At 43.5% G+C, this 22,621-nt stretch overlaps 1 protein-coding gene across 1 annotated transcript in view; it reads right to left on the bottom strand.

The window, feature by feature from the left end:
• Positions 1-22,621, bottom strand: part of TENM2 (teneurin transmembrane protein 2) — a 618,318-nt gene that overhangs the window by 287,856 nt on the left and 307,841 nt on the right. Inside the window, exon 6 of the mRNA XM_015407305.1 lies at positions 7,104-7,226. Within this exon, the coding sequence (XP_015262791.1) occupies positions 7,104-7,226 (123 nt within the window). The remainder of the gene's footprint in view (positions 1-7,103; positions 7,227-22,621) is intronic.

Raw genomic sequence — 22,621 nt, 5'->3', positions numbered from 1 at the left:
TTGGACGATATCGTATAGGGAATCCGTAGATTGAGGATCCTTCTGAACAATTGACAAACCCAACGCGTGGGCCATTCGATTTATGAGGTCGGTGTAAGACGACATGGTATCCGATGGGGATATAGGAAGGTTTTGAAAGACGTCGGTATTGGGAGATGAATTATCCGGCGACGTTGGGGCTTCAGAAGGCTCGGTATCAGAACCAGATTCCGAAGGCTCTGAAGACTCCGGGTCCCCAGCCGGGGCAGGCTGATGTGGAGACGGAGCAGGCGGCTGGATTGGTGCAGCCGTAATGACGGTAGATGTTCCCGACAGTGGAACAGTGTCTGGCTGAGGAGGACGAGAGACCATTGCAGATGGTCTAGATCGCCTCGGGGAACGAGACCTATGGGAAGATCGACAGGAGTATGTGTCCCAGTCAGTGTATCCCGCATGGCCAAGCCAAGGCATCGGAGGGTGGTACGGACCGTACAGGTAACTGTACTGCCTTTCATCGCAAGACATCGGTGGCGGCATGCACGACATTGGGGAATGGCTCCTCGACCTCGGACGACGCGGAGAATAAGTTGACGGAAGAGCATACGTGCCCCTTCTACAGTCAAAGGCGTCGATATTGACGGACTCAGGCAACAGATGGGGAGGCCGACGCTCCGCACTGGATCTTGAGCATCAATGCCGACGGCCGTCGATGTCGGGAGGCTCCGAGGCGATCGATGCCGACGAGCTCGATGGACCGGGGGAACACTCCGCACCCAACTTGTGACTTACGAGTCCCATTTGGTCGATATCGTACAAAGCTGTCTCCACCTGATGGTCTGGAGAGTCTAGCACAAGTACCGTGGTCTCGGACGCGACCTGGTTCACCGGTATCGATTCAATTGGTGTCGAACCAGTCGGTATCGATGGTGGCGGAAGGGCTGGAGCTGCTGGCACAGAGTCCTTCTTAGCAGTCTTCACCGCCTTGGCCACCTTCTGCGTCGCCACTGAGGAGTCCGACTTCTTGGCCTTCTTAGGGGTGGAAGCTGCGGAAGGAACGTTCGGTACCTTAGGTTTCGGTTTCGATCTCTCGGTATCGGAAACAGACTTAGCCTTCGACGTCGACGGCTTCAAGGTCGATGCATCGGTAGCGGAAGACATGGCGACAGAAGAAGTGACCGAGGGGTCAGCCATCGGTTGAAGCGCTTTCTCCAAAAGGAACACTCTCAAGCGAGCCGCTCTGTTCTTCCGAGTTTGGTTTGAAAATGGCGCACAATGTTCACAGGAGTCTGGATTGTGGGTCTCCCCAAGACAGAAAATACAGTACTTATGACCGTCTGGAGGAGCGAATTTACTTCCACAAGTACGACAACGATTGAAAAATCCCCACTTCTTCGACTTTTTTGTCTTCTTCTCCATAGACTGAGGAGGAAAAGACCAAACGACGAGGAGGGTGGGGGGGGGGCCAGCGGCCCGAAGGCCTGAGGTAATTTTACCGCCTGAGGTAATTTTACCTCAGACGATGAAAAAGAAACAAAAAACCCTCTCATTTTTTTAAAAAAAAACAAGAAGAAAAAGGAAAACAGAAGAGAAACTGAGGGGAAAAAACGAGAGCTGATCACTAAAAGTGACGAAAAACAGCGATCCGGCCAGACCTCTCGAAGAAAGGTCTGTTCAACGCGGCGGTAAGGAAAGAACTGGCGGGATGTCCGTGAATGCCCTTCTGGGCATGCTCACTGGGGCTCCTGGGCATGCTCAGTAGGGCTAGGCACGAAAATCCTTTTAAGAGAGCTTGCTAGGCACCGGCAGATCCAGCGCAGGCACACTAGATCCCATTGGTGTGAGGCACAGAGACCACGAAGAAGATCTGAGTTGTTCTGCCGGGCCTATGATTGAGGGCAGTACAGGGGTCTCAATCAGTAAGACCTAATGGATGGCCTCCCATTCCCCCTCCCCTTTCCCTGTTTCCCCCGGCCATTCCCCTTCTCCAGTGGTAGAATTTCCCGTTTATATTGAGTTTATGCCATCTTGATTCTATACAAACTGATTATATTGTATTTGTATGTATTTTAATGTATTTTATTGATGATAGAATTATTTGACATTTGGAAATTTTAATTGTATATTTATAAACTGATGTTACATGCTCTGAGGTGGTCTTCAGGAAAGCAGGCTCTAAATTAATTTAATAATGATAATGATGATGATGATGATTTGGTGTTTTTGTAAAGTATTGCCCTTGCCTTTCTTGTGGAACATCTGCAGGTTCACCCCAATCTATTTATTTTTACAAGGCCTGTAGCTAGTGTGTGTGAGGGGGTGCGGCAGGTGGTGCCCCTATTGAATCTTCAACACCCCCAAGTAAGGGCAGGATGAGGAATCAACCAGGTCTTCCTCCTGGAAGCGCCCCATCCTTGGCCACCAGCTCAGACAGGCCAGGGCCAACCTGTTGCTCTCACTTTTCCTCTCCCCAGCCCTGGAAAGGCCCTGATTCCCCCATGCCTGTCTGATCGTGGTGCCTATGGAGTTGTTTGTCCTGGCTCGTCCCGCCCCTAGTGGCCCAGATGTCTAACCTCCAAGGGAGCTGGTCTTGCAAACTCAGTCCTCCTGTTGCTGCTGCCATGAGCCTACCTGGAGGGTGACTGTCTTTTTGCTTGGCTCATCCTGTAGCCAGTGCCCCACCAATCAGCTCAGCCAGCCGAGCGTGGTCCTCCAGTTGCGGGTTGGGTCACCACAGGAGGCATGGTGCTCCAGTAGTCCGCTGCAGAATGAGAGACTGCAGAGAGGTGGATTTAATTGGAGAAGCTCAGCTGCCCAGAGAAAGCTGAGCAGAAAGGCTATCAGTTGCGAGGAAACTGAACATGGAGTTTTGAGACATGAATAACTTGAGCCAGACTCTGGGGAGGAGGTATAGAAAAGCAGGGATTGGTCAGGGAAGGAGCTGTTCACTTCCAAGGGAAGGGTCTTCTTATCCTCCTCTCCACTGGGGAGGAGGTTGCTTGCTATAGTCATTGATAGAGCTCAGCTGTCCCTTTTAATTAGTGCCCCCTGGCACCACCGCCCCAGAAAAAATTCCTGGCTACAGGTCTGCAAGGAATCCTTTAGGCATCTCTGATATAGACACCTCAGAGTATTCAGCACTGTGTTTAGGGATGGATATGACCAGGATTGTGACTATACACCAGAAAACCTTGCTTGATATTGCTATTTACTAGTGAATAAAGTGAGGTCTTGATAACTATCCTTCAGCTTTCCATCAGCATAATGATAACGATGGTGACTTACCTCACAGAGTTTCTGTGAGGATGACAAAGCCCTTTGCAAGCCAGAAATAATACAGTAACAGGTAAAAGGATTAACTGTATTTCGCAGCAATTGTAATATAAGGTTCAAGAGGACATAAAAACATTGTTAAGTTTATGAGCATCCCCAGTACTCAGAAATAATAAAAAAAATCCACATTCTAGTTTGTTGCCTGTTTGAATACTAATGTATTCCAAAGTTATAATTTACTTGGTACACTACCTGATAACATTAAGTATCCAGAACATAGCCAAAGTAAATAAATACAACATAGTTTGAAGGAGGGAACTGAGAAAACTGAGGATTTGAGGCTTTACAATATATATAATGAAATTTTTAGAAAAATACATCATAACTTTTTCTTGGGTTACATGGCCTCAGACCAGGACTTTGCCTTTATTTGTGGCACTGCCCTACCCGGTTCCTCATTGGCTGAGACCCCTTTTGACAAGGCTCCACCCTCAACAACTCTAGCTCACCATTCCTCTCCCCAGTTCTTCTCCTGACACCCCACTCAAACAGTTCTAAAGAGTAATCTTCCCAATGTACCACAGCCATAACATCAGCCCTGTCTTGGTCCCATCTCAACAGCAGTCCAACTCACATAGGACCCCAGCATCTCTGGGTGACTCCTCCAGTGCAACCCACTGTGGTTGCTGCACAGACAAATGGAGTTTGTTTTCCCAAAGAACCTGTGGGGGGCTCATGCCAGCTACCCACCTCTCTGGTCCCTTCCTCCTCTGCCACTTGCAATGCTGTTGCCTTCACCTAGGCCCTTCTCAACAGCCCACATCTTTGGCTCATTCAGAGTGCTTGAGCCAGGATACTTTATAGCTGCCTTGCCAGGCACCTTCTGCAGCCCCGCAACACCTGTCGGCACCCAGGTAAGTAGTCCGTGTTCCCCAGCATCCTCTCCTTGGTTTCCTATCACCATGCCGTGCCCTGCCATACCTTTCACTCCTCCTCCCTCCTTGGGAAGACCTTATCAGCCCTTCTGTCTGTGGCAGTGGGTTAGCTTGGTCCTGCCCTTCCCCCAGCAGTGTCCACTCACCCATGGCCCAGGCATTCTGTTCAGGCCCCAGGCAACTTCCAGCTGCCAGCTGGACCCTATGGGACTGCCTGCCCTGGCACAGCTTCATCTATGCATATATATGTGCATATATTTTTGTTTACCTGAAATATCAGGTTGGATCCTACAAAAGGTGAACAGATGCTTGCTCTTTTCTGTCTCCTCATCCCCCCAAAGTCCTAAAACCCCACATGACTCCCAAAAAACTGATGCTGGGGGCCAGGTGAGCCTTGTGAACATAAGTCTGGGAAAGTGTCTACACTGGGGGGGGGGTCATAGAAATATGTGGGAGATGTGTATTAAGGCATCTTTTCACAGAAAATCTTTAGCTGGGAAAGACAGATTTGGATGCAATCGTAAACATTTTCCTGGAAGTAAGCCCCATTGAATAAAATGGGACTTACCTCTGAGTAGACCTGCTTGAGATTGCTTCCTTGGTTGTTTAGCTGCTTCTTCCCACACATATAAACTTGTATTTCATTTTGTTCTAATTGTTTTGTGTCATCATTTGATTACTTTGGACAGTCAACTATGGATTCATAAAAGTTATATTATTTGGATGTTTCTGGAAAAATACTTGCTTTCATCTTTTCAACCCCATCTCCCCTCTGGAGTTGTCTCTTTAGGTATTTTTAGCCCTCTATTGCGTATCTTTCTGTTTGTTTATTACAGCTTTACCACCGTTTTTCAAACCAGGCCAAAACTTCTGAGATCACACAGATTAATAGCAGTTCAACATATTACAAAACTCTGCTCAGTGTTTGATAATTCTCTGGATAAAATGCAAAGCATTTCAGTTGCATGAAGAAACTCTGTCCATCCCTTAGCACCAAAATGTCCACCCAACACATGTACACTGACACAAAGAGAGCTTCTCTAAACAGCTGGCTCCTATGCATGCTTATTCAGACGTATGCCTCAGTGTTCAATAATTCTTACTCCAAGGTAAGTGCACAGAAGATTGCCACCCATGTGGCTAACCTTTCTGCTCTGCACTGCAAAAAATATCATAATTCAGGATTAAGTCACTGTTCATATTTCAAGGGTTAACATATATCTCTCACTTTGGAAAGCCAGAGGTGTTTTTTTTTAAGTTCTTGCTGGCTTCATTCTGAGCTCTGTCAATTCTGAAAGGTCATTCTGGCCAACCAAGGGAGGCAAGACCTGAAACAGCTGGTGTGTGAAAAGCTTGACAGAGGCCTTCTTAAAAATTGCTGGCCTAGCAATATTAACTTTAAATTAAGTGAATGAAGAGGAAAAGGCAGCAAACCTTTCAAACTTTTTCTGCTCCCATGCCCATTTCTGCTACTGCTTTGAAGTTCTTTTTATTTCACTATCACAGAGCAGATGCCTATGGGCTCATATGTAACATTCTTCAGTGGTTTTATGAGGAGCAGAGTTTAGAAAGATGATTAGACTCCCTCCTAACTCTTTAATATCTCCAGTGTGTTCCATTTCCATTCCAATCCACCTTTGCTTTTCAAAATGACAGTAGATGTTATGTGTGGTCATTTTATTATTTTCCTGGCAGGGTTCCTGTGTCTTCAAGAGCCACATGACAGACAGAAACTTAACAGATGAAGGGTTTCTCATCACTGCATCTCTATGACAGATAACGGTTTGCTTATTGAACTTCAGCCTGTCATGAAATGATAAAGGCACAAAGACCCTATCAGGGGGGGAAAGTAGCAAATCCACAACAGAAACAAAGCAAAAAATGGAAAATAATTGAGGCTACTTTGTGCTTTAGAGGACTAATTTTTTATTGTTAGAGTTGCCAGCTGTCCAGAAAAGATACTGCCAAGCTACCTCTTGTGCCTCGATTAGCAAGTGAAGCTTCTCAAAACTGTGAGATAAAATGTTACTGTCTGAAAATCAAACCACTGTCAAAGAACAACTACAGAGACCAGTTGGTAAAAGAAAAATTGGCAGTCCTATACATGATGCTGAATTCATACTGTTATTTACATATAGATACATGGGCCATCAAGTTGCAATTGACTTATGGCGACTCCAGCAAGGGGCTTTCAAGGCAAGTGAGAAACAGAGGTGGTTTGCCATTTCCTTCCTCTGCAGTGTCTTCCTTGGTGATCTCCCATCTGAGTACTGACCCTGCTTAGCTTTCAAGATCTGATAATACTGGGCTATACCATGCTGCCTTCCCTCTTGCGGTTACCAACAGTGCAACCAAAATCAATAGATAATGAAGATTCTTAGCATGATAAAAATCTACCACATGCATATATACTTGAAAGTGCTTGGCATACATGTAATAAACAAAAGTCTCTCTGTATTCTCTTAGGAAAAAATCTTGGCTTTAGGAAAATGATTTGCCAATTTTGTATGTTTAATCCTTGCTTTTCTTGGTTGATTGATCCAATTAAAGGCAGAATGATAGCCATACTGCTAAAAAGGTCCCTCTTACACCTAGCTTTTGCTGTCCTACAGTATGCACTGTAAATACAAAGTTCTGTGATGATATGAACTTCAAAGGATACTTTTCTTCAATAATAGTATTCTAGGATCTGGATTCCTTTGAAGTGTGCAGCTATACTTTAAAAACAGACAACAGAAAAATGCAGCACTCAAATGACATAAGTCACAAAACACCTTGGAACCAATTGTGAACAATAGTTTTAATATGTACAAATGGAGTACACTTATTTTAAAATTCTATCTATATGTTGCAATATGTGAAAGACAAATTTGCATTACATGAGATTTTGAAGAGCGAAAGATGCTGCTGTATCCTTACCTTTACCTCCAGATGGCATCGTTGCTACATCATCAGAGCCTGGCAAGCCAGTCCTTATCCCATTGTTGAAGGTGTGTCCATCTGCTGGTTGTAGCTGCCAGTTTAGCCCAAGCATATGCATTGCTGCAAGACAAAGCCAGAAAAAAAATAAACATAAAGTGCATGCATTACAAAAAAAAAGAAGAAGCTCATGTAAGGGGAAAGAAGCATCTTGAATTAAAGACACATCAGGAAGTGGGGCACTTTTCTTCAGGCCAAAAAAAAAAAAGAATGAAAGGAACTTTATCATGGTTTATATTTGATATACTACTGTATTATACTATAATCATAAATCTGATTGGGCTATATATAATTTTAAATGGGAGATAGAAAAGTGAGTTTCTTAATCTTTTCTTGCTACCTTAGACATGACAAAATATCCTTCAAAATAAAGATTTATTATTTTGGCATAAGAAGGCTACAGTGCTATGCCCCCTGAAATATGTGGAACATGCATCTTGTATATTATCAGGCTGAAAGTCTGATATCCACCAGTATAGCATAATCAATATCTAACTTCACAATGGACCCAGGGTTTTTCTGTTTTTGCATTATCGTATATTTAAATCTCATTGTGAATAACTTTTGTTTCCCAATAGTTGTTAACTGTTCATCGTTAGAAAACATTTCCTTTTATCTCTAGCTCCATAGACGTTATCTTTCTGGAACAGGCTTGGGAATTGCACCAGTGGGAAAAGGGCTGAAGGACAGAAAATTTTTTAAGACAGCTGAAGGAGGATCAATAAAGACACTGTTGCCCATGGTACATAAATTCTTTTCTTTTGTCCCACAATAGTCTCTGACTAAACTTATTCTTAGAAGCACTTTGCTACCCGTAAAACCCATGACCACAAATGCTTTTAACAAATTGCTTTGTGAAAAGACCAACACATACCTAAGAAGCAAGCATGTGAATGTGACAAATATATTTGCATACACTTGCATTTATCACAAAGATACACTCAAGAGGAAGCTGAGCCTCATTGCAGCTGAGTGTATACTTGATTCTTGGTGATGTGTTAAATGGCCTTTTGGAGACAATTTACAGATGGCTATGCTTTCCATGGGCACTGTACACAAGAATGTTTTATGACCACCAACTGTCAGGTGAAGGGGGATACTCAGCCTTCAGCCCAAGTTAGGAGCACCAAATACTGTTTTGAGTGTAAGATGTTTTAATATTTAATGTTATTTAATATTCTTAATGTTTTTATTGTTTTATTATATGGTTCGGCGATGTGCCGCGTAAGCCGCCCTGAGCCTACGGGGAGGGCGGGATAAAAATGTCAATAATAAATAAATAAATAAATATGTTACAGAAAATCAGGTCAAATATCCCCTTCCCCTCAAAGTCACAGTCCTTTAGTACCCATATCACATTTGATGCATAGTGTTTTCACCCTTTTTCTTGCTGGATCTCAAATAGCGGTCTTCAAATAGCTGTGTAACAGTAGAAATCAGCTGCAGACATTTTTCTCATCAGTGAAAATTCTTTACCAGGAAAATATTTACCTACTGCTTTCTGCCTCTTAGACTGTTGGTATAGATTTAGGAGACTTTCATAATAAAGACTGGTCAGCAATCACTGATAATAATACAGAGATTCATATATCTTGTGGAATATCTCTTGTGATATTTTAAGGTTGCCAGTTCTGGGTTAGGAAATTCCTGGAGATTTGGGAGTGGAGTCTGAGGAGAGGCGGGAACTCAGCAGGATATAATATCATAGAGTACATCTTCAAAGCAGGCATTTGGACCAGGGGAACTGATCTGTGTCATCTGGAGATCAGTTGTTACTCTGGGAGATCTCTAGACCTCACACAGAAGTTGGTAACCATATCTTTTGGTCTATCCTGGAAACCTTTATAGGAATATTCTACCAGGCATGATTGATACATGAACAGGGAAAGATTACATATGTTGTTAATAGTGTTAGAAGCCAGACCCCTCCTCAAGCTCAGGGCAGCCTGGGGCAAGCAGTCTCAGGGCCTGGGTAGGCCAGGACACTGTTTGAACATGGATGCCAGTCGCATAGCTCCCTGAGCAAGCAAGAGAAATATACTTTGACTAGGAAAAAGGACCGTTGTGGAAATAAATACAATGAGCTCTAGAAAGAGGCTCTGGGTGGGTGCCCCAGCCTTGGACACTCAGTGTCAATTTGCTGTGGCGACCTCAGCAGGGTATAATGACACTGAGTCCACCATTTTCTTCAGAGGAACTGATCTCTGCTACCTAAAGAACAGTTGTGATTTTGAGTGATCTCCAGCCCTCACCTAGACATTGGCAACGATGGTTCCCTAGAAGGAAATAGTTGGTTTGGAGGGTGGAGTCTATGGCTTTGTACCTGTCCGAGGTCCCATGCCTCCTGAAGCCTCACCCTCACCAGGCTCCATCCCTCACATCTCCAGGAATTTCCCACCTGGAGTTGGCAACCATATCTCCTTCCCAGCCAACCATCAATCTACCTTTATTTCCCCCTCACTCTTCAGCTTTCCACCCCCCACACACCTGCAGCCTCTCCTGTGCTCTAAAGCCCTGACTGCTACGTCACATTGGCTGTCATACAGGGGGCACCTCAGCAGCATATAAGGATACAGAGCCCACCATTTTCTCCAGGGGAACTGATCTCTGCCATCTGGAAAGCAGTTGTAATTCTGAGTGATCTCCAGCCCTCACCTGGAGATTGGACACATTTTTCCTCAGAACAGCAAACTGTTTAGAATGTTAGAGGCAAAAGCCAATCAAGTCGCATATGGAAACAACCTCTGAGTTCCGAGGCAGAGGCCAATGAGGCTGCATATGCAAATAACCTCTGTGTTCTGACTGGCTATGGGGGGGGAAGAGGATTAGCAAAATGTTTAGAATGTTGGAGGCAGGACTCAGGCAAAGCAGCCAGTGGATAGGGAGACCCTCTGAATGACAGATCAGAGAGCGAACTGATTTTGGAGCGTGTGGAATGTTCTAGAGAAGTGCCACCACTATTTGGCTTTTATTTATAAGGGAGATTAGATCAGGAGGTGATCAGAACAGATGTCTTTCCCTCGCCCTAAAGGTATGCATAACTTAAACAAATGGTTTACTCAGGAGCCAGGTTGGTGTAATGGTTAAGAATGCAGACTCTAAACTGGGAGAACTAGGTTTGATTCCCCACTCCTCCACACGCAGCTGCTGGTCAGTCATAAATTCTTCTAAAGTTGTTCTCTCAAGGGCAGTGCTCGAGAAAGCTCTCTCAGCCCCACCTACTTCACAGGGTGTCTGTTGTGGGGAGGGGAAGGGAAAGGGATTGTAAGATGCTGTGAGACTCCTTCGGGTAGTGAAGGGCGGGATATAAATCCAACCTCCTCCTCCTCCTCCTTCTTCTACCACTCCGGAAAACTTCATTAGCAACTCAAGCAAGCAATGACTCTCAAACCCTCTTTTGCATATGTGAGATCATTTTTTCCTCTTCACACAACTTAATCACTTTATCTCAGTGTCACCTGTCCAGTCAAGCCTTCCTGGGCCATCAACAGGGCCATTAGAAGAAGAAGAGAAGAGATTGGATTTATACTCCGCCCTTCACTTGAGTCTCAGAGCGGCTTACAAACTCCTTTCCCTTTCCCTCCCCACAACAGACACCCTGTGAGGTAGGCGGGGCTGAGAGAGCTCTTTCCAGAACTGTCCTTGAGAGAACAGCCCTGACAGAACTATGGCTTACCCAAGGTCATCCAGCAGTTGCAAGTGGAGGAGAAGGGAATCAAACCCAGTTCTCCCAGATTAGAGTCTGTGCACTTAACCACTACATCAAACTGGCAATCAAGCTACAGCCCAAACCTTTGTTTCACCCTGGTAAAGCAATAATCACAATTGTTCTCTAAACATTTCCCACCAGAAAGGACACACACCTTTCCACAGATTCAGGGCACAGTTTTCCTATAAGGATTGCCCCTGAAAACCCACTCATTGTCTTGTGTGTTCTTGGTATTGACCACAAAGACCCCCACTTGTGGACTTCTCTTTCTCTCCTTCACGGAACAAAATGCTGGTTGTTTCTCTCCAGATCAGCTGCTTCTGCAGACCTCTCTAGACCTGTTAAATATCACTCGATCCCTAAAATATTATTCCCCGCTCCTCCCGGCCTTTCTAGTTAGCTCTTGAATGTTGTGTGTTTTCCTGAATGAACCTTTGTCTCATTTTCTTTGTTAAAATACTCTTTAATTTGAACAAATCACCTGTTTATTTGAAAGTTCTCACAGGGACAATCCCCATAAACATTGGTTTATCGTTTCCGGGTTCCCCCTCTCACACAGTCTTCCTATGCTAATTACCCCAAACTAGTTGGAGAGTGCATCTTTGGGTAACAATATATTTGCCAGGTTGCAACCCAAATGAGCACATATACTTTAAAAGTATCTTGTGCAGCAGAAGATAATGCAGCCATGGCTTTTGCTGCCCATTTCTTTCCTGACCAGTTCTTTTCCCCATTCCATCAGCAGGACTCTCAATATACCATAGAGCAGATGAATGAGGTAGGCAGACAACAAGGCTAGGAAAGGAATGAGCCAGAGAAGCTGTGCCTGCCAGTCACTGGATCAATAATAGGACATAGTCCAAGTTATGATCTGGCATCCCTGAGGACTATATTTGAACATTTCTTGTTAGGGGAATCTTACATCAAGGAGACAGATGTAGTCTTATACTTTCTCCTATCTGTTCAGATATATCTGAAAAGTTAGCATAATCACCCCTATGGAAATAATAAATGTCCTTTACTTTGCTAATATGCAAGCCCAGTTACTGAGCTGAGAGGCAGTACACTTCACAAGAGCAGTTTATGCTTGACCACTTCACTGCTAATCTGTGTTAAACACTAAATGGTTTTATTGAATTCACATGCCAGAACTATAGAGAGAACACAGTGGGTTAATTTTTGAAACTATTTTTCTCTGGAGATTCAGGTTCAAATGTGGCAGAGGTCACAAGTGAAATGAATTTGGTAGACCTAGTCCCTAATGGTAGTTAGGCCTACATTTCAGAAGGAATGCACAATTCATCACTATTGACAGTCCCTCCACAAGAGAGGCAGGGAAATGGAATAGCAGGGTCACAGAGGTTAGGATACAGGGCCAACAGAGCAGCCATATAGGGAAACAGGCCCTGGCCTTACAAAGTTATGCTCAATTCTGCTTAAGGCAACCAGTCATTTTAAATGTTATGAGTATTAAATTGATAAAATACTACTGCAAAGAATTCTACAGCAGCATTTGGATAAACAGATCCAAAGGTTTCCCACGAAAACAATCACTTACATGCTTAGGAGAAGAGCAAATAGGAAAAATGAGCCCAGCTGGACTAAATCTCAATTCATATGTTAAAAAGCCATGCAACAGCAAAGACGCCTAAAAAAATAATAAAGGGAGATGCTCCAGAAACAAGATATCATGTCCTTCATGTACTAAGGTCATTGCAGCATTGTGGAGCATCACTAAACTGTTCTCACACAAAAGTGTCTGATAACGGATAAAAAGCCAATCAATAAGTATTAGACGTTATATGTGGAGTGACATCGTCATCTGCTTGTGTAAACATGACACCCAGCTACATATTGTGTTTACAGAGAGGGTTACCAAGAGCTGAAGTTTTTTTAAGGATCAGCATTGTCAATACAGAGCAAGAGCAGAAAATATCCACTTTTTATATTAAATATAAGATGACAACTTAGTTAAAGCTGGGTATTGAACAGGAAATAGATCTTTATAATGAAATGTATTTCATACAACTGCAGAGGTTCAAAGAGATCTCCTTTGCAAGTGAGAATTAGGATCCCAAAGGAAGAAAAAGGTATTATAAATGAATAGCAGTTTACCACAGAGTAAGTTGATATATTTAACCATTTGCTAACTGAGCTGTCTTCATTGTTCTATTACAGGTCAAAGTAGACACGATGCAGGAAATCCTTGATTAAGATCTCCTGTTTGTTTGTTAACTGATTAAATTAATAGCTTCATATGATTGTAGGGAACATTGAGGGAAGGATCACTGAAGGAGCAGCCTTTAATTGTTTCTTCTTTCCCTCTTCCTTTTTAAACTTGTTCTTCCACAAAGTTGAAATCAACCCAGCAGTGCAAAACAAAAAGTTAAGATATAGACTTCTTGATGCCATGTCCTTTTAATATTTGTCAGTATAACACTATTATTTCCAATAATGTAATGTAAAAACAAAAAGACTCTAAAATATTTCCTATTTTTAATTAAATGTTTTAATGAAATATTAGGGATGGTAAGGTTGTTAGAGAATACTGTAATTTCTCACACATTTTTGTTATTCAAACAGAGGGCTATATTTGTCAGTATAACACTATTATTTCCAATAATGTAATGTAAAAACAAAAAGACTAAAATATTTCCTATTTTTAATTAAATGTTTTTAATGAAATATTAGGGATGATAAGGTTGCTAGAGAATACTGTAATTTCTCACACATTTTTGTTATTCAAACGGAGGGATGGTATGAGTGGTTAAAGCAAGCTCTGGGACTCTGGGGCCTTACCAATCAAATTTGTCTTGTCACTAACCTGTAAATCCCAATCAGATCTCTTTAGATGCTGCTTCTCATTCCTGTTACTGAAGACATAGTCTACACACAGTTAACAAATGGCTTGGGGCCAACTCCAGTTATGGGAACTGAAGAGGAACATAATGGCAAGTTTAGATGGAACCAATGATAGTCTTTAGATGTCCTTAAAGGGTATAATTTCATGTAACTCTGGTAAAATTAGCTCATAGTCACATAGAGAGACTGGTTTAGGTAATCTAATGCTAGGAAGGTGCTAAATTTGTGTGTCTCAATAATAGGAATGAGACACTGGAAATGTGTTGTTTTACGAAGTGCTACAAAAGGCAATGCAACAGCTGTTCCCTAATTATATTTTCTGAGACTGGGGCTGCATTCATATATAATCTTAATTGGGAGTAAGCCCCATTGAACTCAATAGGATTTACTTCTATGTAAACATGCAAGGAGCCAGACTGTATAGCTGTTGTTGCTGTGTGTGTACATCACCATCTAGATTCATATTTTGGTGAAACATGTTGAACTAAGGGTATGCATCCTGAAATTTGCAAGCTGAAAATATACAAGAAAATTGCTGTTTCAGGTTGTTACTGTGATTTCAGGAACAGTAAACACAAATCTGGGATTCTTGGGCATTACGACAAACTACCCCCCTCCAAATTTAGGGGATTTTGTGTGTGTGTGTGTGTGTGTGCATGCATTCAAGTGCTTACTGTCATCATCATCAGCAGCAGTTTTTCTTTGATTTTCCTGAATAATGGCACTGGATCCTTGCAAAAGATCAGGAGTGCTCCCAGCCAATCAACATAGGAGACAAGCTCCAAAAATGGAAATTTTACAGCCCGCAGCTGCTGCTCTGAGCTGGATGGCCTTTTCAAAGGAATGAGATACCCCACCCACCAGGAAAGCCTTTAACAGTAGTGGTATAAGGTACTTCTACAGTTGATGCCCAGCATGAAAACATGCTTCTAATAGTGTATATATTCCAAAACATGAACTATTTTCAAAGTTTGCAGTGACAGGGCAGGGAGGTTGGTTTTCTGCAAAGACAAGGAAAGATGCAAATGCAGAGTACTCGGAGGAAAGGTTAAAAAAATTAATGTCATTGTATGAGTACATAAAGAAACCAGAAGCAGCCAAGATTTTTTTAAAAATACCGGCAGTTGCCATTCTTCTGTAGGGTTGCCACCATTTCCGTCCACATAGGAAATAGTGGAGAGAAGTGCACCAAAGGGCACCTACTTCAGCGGTCTGTCAAGCTGAACCCCTTTGTCCATTCCACTTGAAACTCATTTGGTTTTTAGATAAGAGGGAGGACTATGTTCTACACAGATTTGATGCCATTATCTTTAAAAACAGTTGCACCAAACCCTTGAATAAATTCCCCATTGAAAATAACAGTCTCAAAATTCCAGAACCTGAAACACACACACACGGATTTGAATCCCGTATCAATACTGTCCTGCCTCAAAAATACATGGTAAAGGTGTCCCTCCTGAATCCCAGAAGTGAAATTACAACAAAAAATTTCCCAGAGCCCCCTCGTGTTGAACTGGTAAATATTAAATAAGTGTCTGCTTGTTACTCATGTTAAAATTAGACATTTTCATGAATATTTACTTGCTGACATTTGTACCCTTTCTGTCTCACTGACAACACCAGTTTGAAGTGGTAACACCTATTCATTAGTGCTGTGTGTAAAATAAATACATTGCATACTATGACACACTGTAGGTTCACATTTATTGTTTGCTTTAAAATGTACTTCTATACAGAGGGGAATTTCAGCATAGTTTTTTCATTTATTGAAAGGGATGTTCTTGTTGAGTGGGGGAGGAATGATTAAGGCAGAGATGTCCATGGTTACCACCATATGGAATATAGGTGGAAGATCTGAGTTGGGCAGTATACAGAGACCATTCTAATAGCTTCTTCCAGAGACAACAGGTTCATGCTAAGAAGGGCGTCAGCAGTCCAAGCATTCATTCTGCTTCTGTTACAGAGGGAGGGAGATAGCAGGCAAAATATATTTCTTGGAGTGCTGGGGGAGGAGGAATACTTTAAATACTGGAAATTAGTACCTCTCCTCTGCTCAGCAAATCCCCCTGTATGTTCAGAGCCCCTGACAGATGGGTGGCTATTAGGAAGGTGTCCCATGACTGGCATTCGTCCCAGTTTTTTAGGGCCAGTTGACAAAGTCCCCTGCCTACCTGATGACTGATATAGCATAGGGCTGTGGTGTTGTCGGTGAGAACAGCAATCACCTGTTGGGTCACTATGTGATGGAAAGATCTGAGTGCATACTGGATAGCCAGCAATTCCAGGAAATTGATGTGGTGGTAGGCTACATGAGGTTCCCATCGAGCCTCTACACAAATTCCCTTGAGATGCACACCCCAACCCCAGAGGGATGCATCTGTGGTCAGTGTTGGGGTTGGAGGATGGAACATGGCTCCCTCTAGGAGATTCTGCAGACTTCTCCACCAGAGTAGTGAAGCTAATACTAAAGGATGAAGCTTTGAGATTGAGGTTGTTGTTGTGGATGGAATTTCCGAACAAACCACAGTTGCAGTGGCTGCATCCAAAGTATGGCAAAGACAATTACTGTAGTGGTGGCCTCCATTAGCCCCAATAATCACTGGGTTTGCCTCGCAGAGGCATCTCACCTCTGACAGAAGAGATCTATGAGACAGACAATGTCCCTTGCCCCTTGGGGAGGAAAAAACGCTTTGCATACAGTGGAGTCCAGGATCGCTCCTATAAACTGCACTCATGTGGAGGGAAGTAACATCGATTTTCTGACATTTACCTTGAGACCCAAGGTTTTTAGGGTAGTCAAGGTTAAGTTGATGTGGCCGAGCAGGGAGGTCTCGGAATCTGCCACCAACAACCAAATACGGGAATATTTGGATGCCCTTTAATCGAAGGTATGCTATGATGACCACCATCACCTTCGTGAAGACTCGGGGTGCCGTGGAAAAACCAAAAGGAAGGGCTTTGTACTGGAAATGCCTGTCTCCTACTGCGAACCGCAGAAATCCTGTGGGTTCGATGAATGGACACGTGGAAATACGCATCTTGGAGATCCAGAGTCACCATCCATACTCCCCAGTTTAGGAGTGGGAGGATGTTTTGCAAAGTTCTCATCCTGAATTTCTTGTAGGTGATTAAGTGGTTTAGGTTTCTGAGGTCCATAATAGGACCAGTATCTTTCCTCCGTCCTTCTTTGGGACCGTGAAATAACGTGAATAAAAACCTGTTTGGTGCTGGGCTACAGGAACCGGTTCTATGGCATCTTTTTGGAGGAGGTTCTGGATCTCTATTAAGAGCGTGTCTGAGGATGGGGTGACTACGAAATTGGCAGCCATAGGGATCTGATAAAAATCTCTATAAGGTATCCCTCCTTGATGATCGAGAGGACCCATTGGTCTGACGTTATTTGCTGCCAAGTGGGTAAGTAGGTAAACAGGCGAGTGGGGGACACTGGAAAAAAGTTGAAGTCAAAGATTCTGCTTAGGAACCTTTGGAGCCTTTGCTCTAGATTGTGAGGCAGACGAGGACTTAGATTTCCCCCCATAAGGGCGCAAAGAGCTGCTTGGGGATCTTTGTCATTGTAACTCAGGTGAGGATTTTGATTAGGGTCTGCGAGAACACTGCTTATTCCAAGGTTTCCCTTTGCTGTGCTTAAAGATCAATGTGACCCCTAAATTGTGAGGCGTTTTGATGCTCTTATCGAGCTCTTGCAACACCGTATCAGTAGTAGAGCTAAAGAGTCCATCACCTTCGAAGGGGAGGTCCTGTATGATAGCCTTGGTGTCCTGTTGCAGTGCCGTGGATCGTAGTCAAGCATGGCACCAAAAGGCGATAGACGAGGTGAGGGTCTTGGCTGCAACATCCAGCATGTGCTTGGAGGCATTGAGTTGGTGCTTTGCCAAGAGCATGCCCTCCTTCTTGATTTGCCTGGCTTGGCAGTTGAGGTCGTCCAGGAGAGCAGCAATAAATTCTGGCATCTGTTCCCATAGGAGTCCAATGTTCCCTCTAAGCTGTGGGGTCTTGTGAGCAAATATTCTACTTTGTGAGCTGCTGGCATTAAAGTGGTGAGCAAGAAATTTGGCTACTGCATCAATGAGTTAGCTCTGGAGCCACTCTTCCTGAGCGAAGACAGAAATGTGTGAGCCGGAGGCTAAAAAACTGTGAGCTAGCTCACACCAACTCAGCTTAGAGGGAACAGTGCATAGGACATAATGATATTGTCCCATACAGGCAGTATAATTGGAGGTTTTGATGCCCAATGCTCCCGCGGAGTAGAATTTTCTACCAAAGGAGTCTAACTTCCTACCCTCCTTGTCAGAGGGTGTGGAATGGCTGGGCTTGCCTTTGGCTGAAGAAGTCACAATCACGGAGTTTGGCTTAGGGTGGATGAACAGAAATTCAGCACCCGTCTCTTGTACCTGATACATATGATCCACCCACTTGCTGGAAATAGGAATGGAAGAAGGATGCAACCAGGGAGCCTTAGCCAGTTGCAAGAGGACCGAGGTTATGGGGAGAGCGACGGCTGTCGAGGTGTCCATCTGGACGATGTCAAAAACTGAATCTGTAAATGTTGGAGGTGGCTGGACAGTTGACAGGGCTAGTGTACTGGCCATTCGCTTAACGAAGTCCCCGTAAAACTTAAGATGTTTAGAAGGGGATATCAGGAGATCATCCCCTACTTGTTGCGGTGGAGAGGGTTCCATTGGAGGAAGTGGGTTCTCATCACCAGACTGTGATGATTCAAAAGAGTCGGAACGATCGGAGGGTTCAGAAAACGACATTTGGAGAATTGGTGTCGATATCAACAATGGAGGATTATGTCGCTTGGCTATCGGCTGTGATGGTTGTGGTCTGAAGAACTCTGGCTTTGGGGGAGGGTCCTGATACTGAGAGAGACAGGATAAAGAAAACTGGCAATCCCATTCCGTTGGTGGACATTGGGGGAACCATGGCCTGTGTCCCAGAAATGGATAGGCCCTGTACAGATACTGCCACTGGCATTGGTCCCAAGTGGGAGGAGGGGGGTGGAAAGATCCTGCAGGTCGATCCTGATCGTCGGGTCCATGCGGAGAAGGGTATACAGAGGTGCCTGTTCCATGTTCCGAGTGTAGGCTTTCGACACTGGCGGAGTGGGGGACCTGGTCTTGCTCAGAATCTGTGGACTGGATGGGGCATAGTGAAGGTGAATCAGGTGCACCCAGTGGCTGCCCACGGCCAGAAAAATCAAGCGAAGTGGCTCCTGCGGACATTGTTCCCGCAGCCCAGCAAGGGGTCGATGGGAGTCTTGGTGGGGGAGCCCTTTTTGTACTTTTTATGCTTGATAGGCTGATCGCCCTTGTCCCCCTTGTGTTTTTTGGAGGGAGTATGGGCGTCGGACTGGGGTGCCGGGATCGGGTGTTTAGGCACTGATTTGTTGGCGTTGACATGGGCCAATGCTGGAGACAGCGCATCCATCGATCCCGATGCAGGAGTCGACATCGAAGCGTGCCCTGATGTATCTTGTGACAAAGCCATCGGTGAAAGAGCTAGCTCCAACAATGCCACGCGGAGTCTAGCCACCTGATTCTTCCTGGTTTGTTTGGAGTATTTTGAGCAGTGGACACAGGAGTCTACTCAGTGCGATTCCCCCAGGCACAGAAGGCAAAGGGAGTGTCCGTCGGGGGGGGGATTTTACTACTGCACTTCCAGCACTGCTTGAAGAAACCCCACCGTTTGGCCACAGGCCGGGGGGGGGGCAGAGGAGATCTGCCAAAGCAGAGATTTTAAGTCCAAACTAACTACAAAAAAACTACTTTCCTAACTAACTAATAATCTGAGAAAAAGGTTGAAGAGATCCGAAGGCCCAAAGTTTTACCGACTGGTGGGATCGTCGTGCCCCTCCCCTAGTCATGCGCAGTGGAGCCTGGCACATGACTGGAGCGCGGGTGCGAAAATCCCTTTTGCTTTCCATGATACCGATAGGGGTCAGCGCAGGAGCACTATATCCCAGAGGCGTGATGCACAGAGACCACGAAGAAGAACTATGAATGTGCATGTGGTCATTTTGTAAAATATAGCTTTTCTGAGTCACAGTTAACTCAATAACAGTTTGACCATTCATTTTGGGGGACAGAACAGAACCATATGGTTCGGCCACAGACGGAAACATGTAAGTATTCACAGAACTAATAATAATATTAACTATGTTGAGCAGAGAAAAGGAAGGAAGATACCTTCCATTTGTCTGCTGCCCATCCACCAGTACTTCTATCATTAGGTGAAGACAGCTAGTGTGTGTGTGTGTGTGTGTGTGTGTGTGTGTGTGTGTGTGTGTGAGAGAGAGAGAGAGAGAGAGAGAGAGAGAGAGAATATGACTGTCAGCATAGACATTGTTGAAGGATGAAATATATAACCATCACTAGTAAAGAAATGGGAGAGTCCAGGTCCCTTTGCAATTTATCTATTGCTTCCTTTTTAATCCCTGTCCCTAGAGACCATAAAAAGAGACAGACCATAGGAATAAAAGTCATCTGATGATTTGAAGTGTGCTTATATGTAGAAGATGGTTGGGGAAAATAAGTACAAAAACCTCTTTCAAAACTGAGTCAGTGATTTTTCTTTCCCAGGCCTGCACTGCGTGAATGGAATGGAATGAATTTTCAAAGCAATGCAAGACAGATACGCCCACAAATCCCATTAGCAGTAATGGGATTTGTGCGCCTATCACCCATGCAATACTTTGAAAATTTACCCCTCCGTGTCCAATTTCAGTCTTTCTGCTTCCAAAATACTTGAAAAGCTTACACACACTTGGAATTACATTACAGGTGTTCGTTTTTTTAAATAAATCACAAGATCTGGCTTCAAATTCCCTGAAGCACCACCAGAAAACATGTTTAAACAGAGCTGGAATAATAGTAACGACCTGTATTATCATTAGTTTTCTATCTACCATTCTGACAGCAATGAGAACAAACTTCTGTTTTATTCTCTTTTTGTATTTCCTCCCTTCAGTCCTCCTCAGAGAAATGTTTTGATTTTGTGCCACTTCCCGAATGCAATTTTTGTCACAAGAATGATAACAGCACTGCATGCTGCATTCAGAATTTGAAATCTCATGACAAAGGCTTTGCAAGAGGAACATAATGCAGCACACCATTCATCCATTCTCATGACAGACCCTAGATTGTAAAGAGAGGAGAAAATTGGCACAAGATTCATCAACTATATACACTGAACCTGCTTTTGTGGCAAGCTTAAGATTCAACATGCAACCTTATTTGCAAATATTGTTCTTTAGTTACAGGACCTGGATGAGTGTACAAAACAAACACAACAATTATTGTCATGTCATCATTTTCTACAATCCATTTGTTCACTGCTGAAGAATGTACTGTGGACCAATGCGGCATGTGCCGTGGTTCAACATTCAGCACAATTTTAGTCATTACAAGATCCAGAAAAGAAAAAAAGAAAAAAAAACCATGCTGATTAGATTTACTTTAGCTTGTACCTCGCTGTACCTCAACATTTCCAAACACGTAACAGCATAGTGCAAAAACAGTTAAAGAATATTAAACTGGACCACTAAATGCTAACCCAGAGACTAAGTTAAATTACACTGACGAAGCAGAACTGACATGAAAACAATAATGCTGGTAGAATTTGCTCCCTGAGTTATAAATGCTGGAGAACCACTCTGTCCTGTAGCGCTATCAAAATCTCAGTGTCCTGAGCCACAGTAGCAAAACAATAGTTGGTATTGCCACCTCCAGAGAACTGAATAGTTGTAGCTGGATGCTAGCAGCCTTGTAGTAGCATGGGCCCCCATTGTGCACTTGCAAGCCCCAATAGTTTAAAGTCTGGACAAAAACAAAATTCTGTACACAGAAGTACAGACTCTCTCTGTATCTGCTGTCCTGGAAAATAGAGATTCTAGTCTCTCTTTTTTTCTACAGCTAGACCATTTTGTAGCTGTAGTTAGGGCAAGTTTAAAATGTATCTCAGAGGCAGAAGAAACAGCTATACTTTTACTTGGGAGTTTTCTCTGACTGTTCTCAGCAGGAATGAAATTGGCCAGGAAGCAGGAAAAGTAGAATAGTAAAAGAGTTATTTTTAGGAAAACATTGTAGAAAGATCTAATGTGCTACACCTTTACGAGATGTGCATTTGTGGTCAAGATGAATTTGGAACCACTGTAGCATACTTAAAGCTGGATTAAACATTACACTAAGCATGTGGTAAAACAGGCTTCCTGCTGCTGTGCAATTATGTGAGAGTGCCTGTGGGTGAAGAATGGAACATGCCTACTCTGTGCCAAGCTCCTTTAAAGTGCTCCACAGTTCAAAATATGTGGCTCCATTGTTATCTCGAGAGCCGTAATAGCCAAGTTGTCAATTACAGGAATTTTAAAATGCTGGTGGCCAGCTACAGCATGAGAGACAGAATGACTATGAATCTTCGATTACAGAATGTTCTGATAATGGAAGCTAATCTTGGGGATGCACACTCCCTCCCTTACTCACTTCTCCTGGACTTCTCTGGAGCAAATAACTGTGCTTAATTATAGATAGATATCATTGGTGTTTTCTGAGAGCTTTTTTTTCTTCTTCAAAATCTAACACCACAAGAATGGCAGTCTGTGAGAAACTGCAGTGGTGGTAGAAAATAAACTATTAGGAAATCCATGTTTCCTTCATAGAACAATAGCAAAAACAACTTGAGAGCTAGAAACAGACGAGTCGCTTCCAACCCAGCTAACACCCTTTTGCAGTTGGAAGAGTTCCCTGCAGGGTGCAATTAATCAGCATTCCAATTAGTTTTCCCACCAGGATTCTTTTACCTTCAAAGTGGTTGGAATCCTTAAAAACTACATACTATAAAGTATTTTCTTTATTTATATATATATATA

The sequence above is a fragment of the Gekko japonicus genome, unplaced genomic scaffold, assembly GCF_001447785.1.
Source record: "Gekko japonicus isolate JY-2015 unplaced genomic scaffold, Gekko_japonicus_V1.1 scaffold189, whole genome shotgun sequence".
In the NCBI taxonomy this organism is placed as follows: Eukaryota; Metazoa; Chordata; class Lepidosauria; order Squamata; family Gekkonidae; genus Gekko; species Gekko japonicus.
The sequence above is the reverse complement of the archived record's forward strand: the minus strand, read 5'-3'. Positions and strand labels throughout refer to the sequence as shown.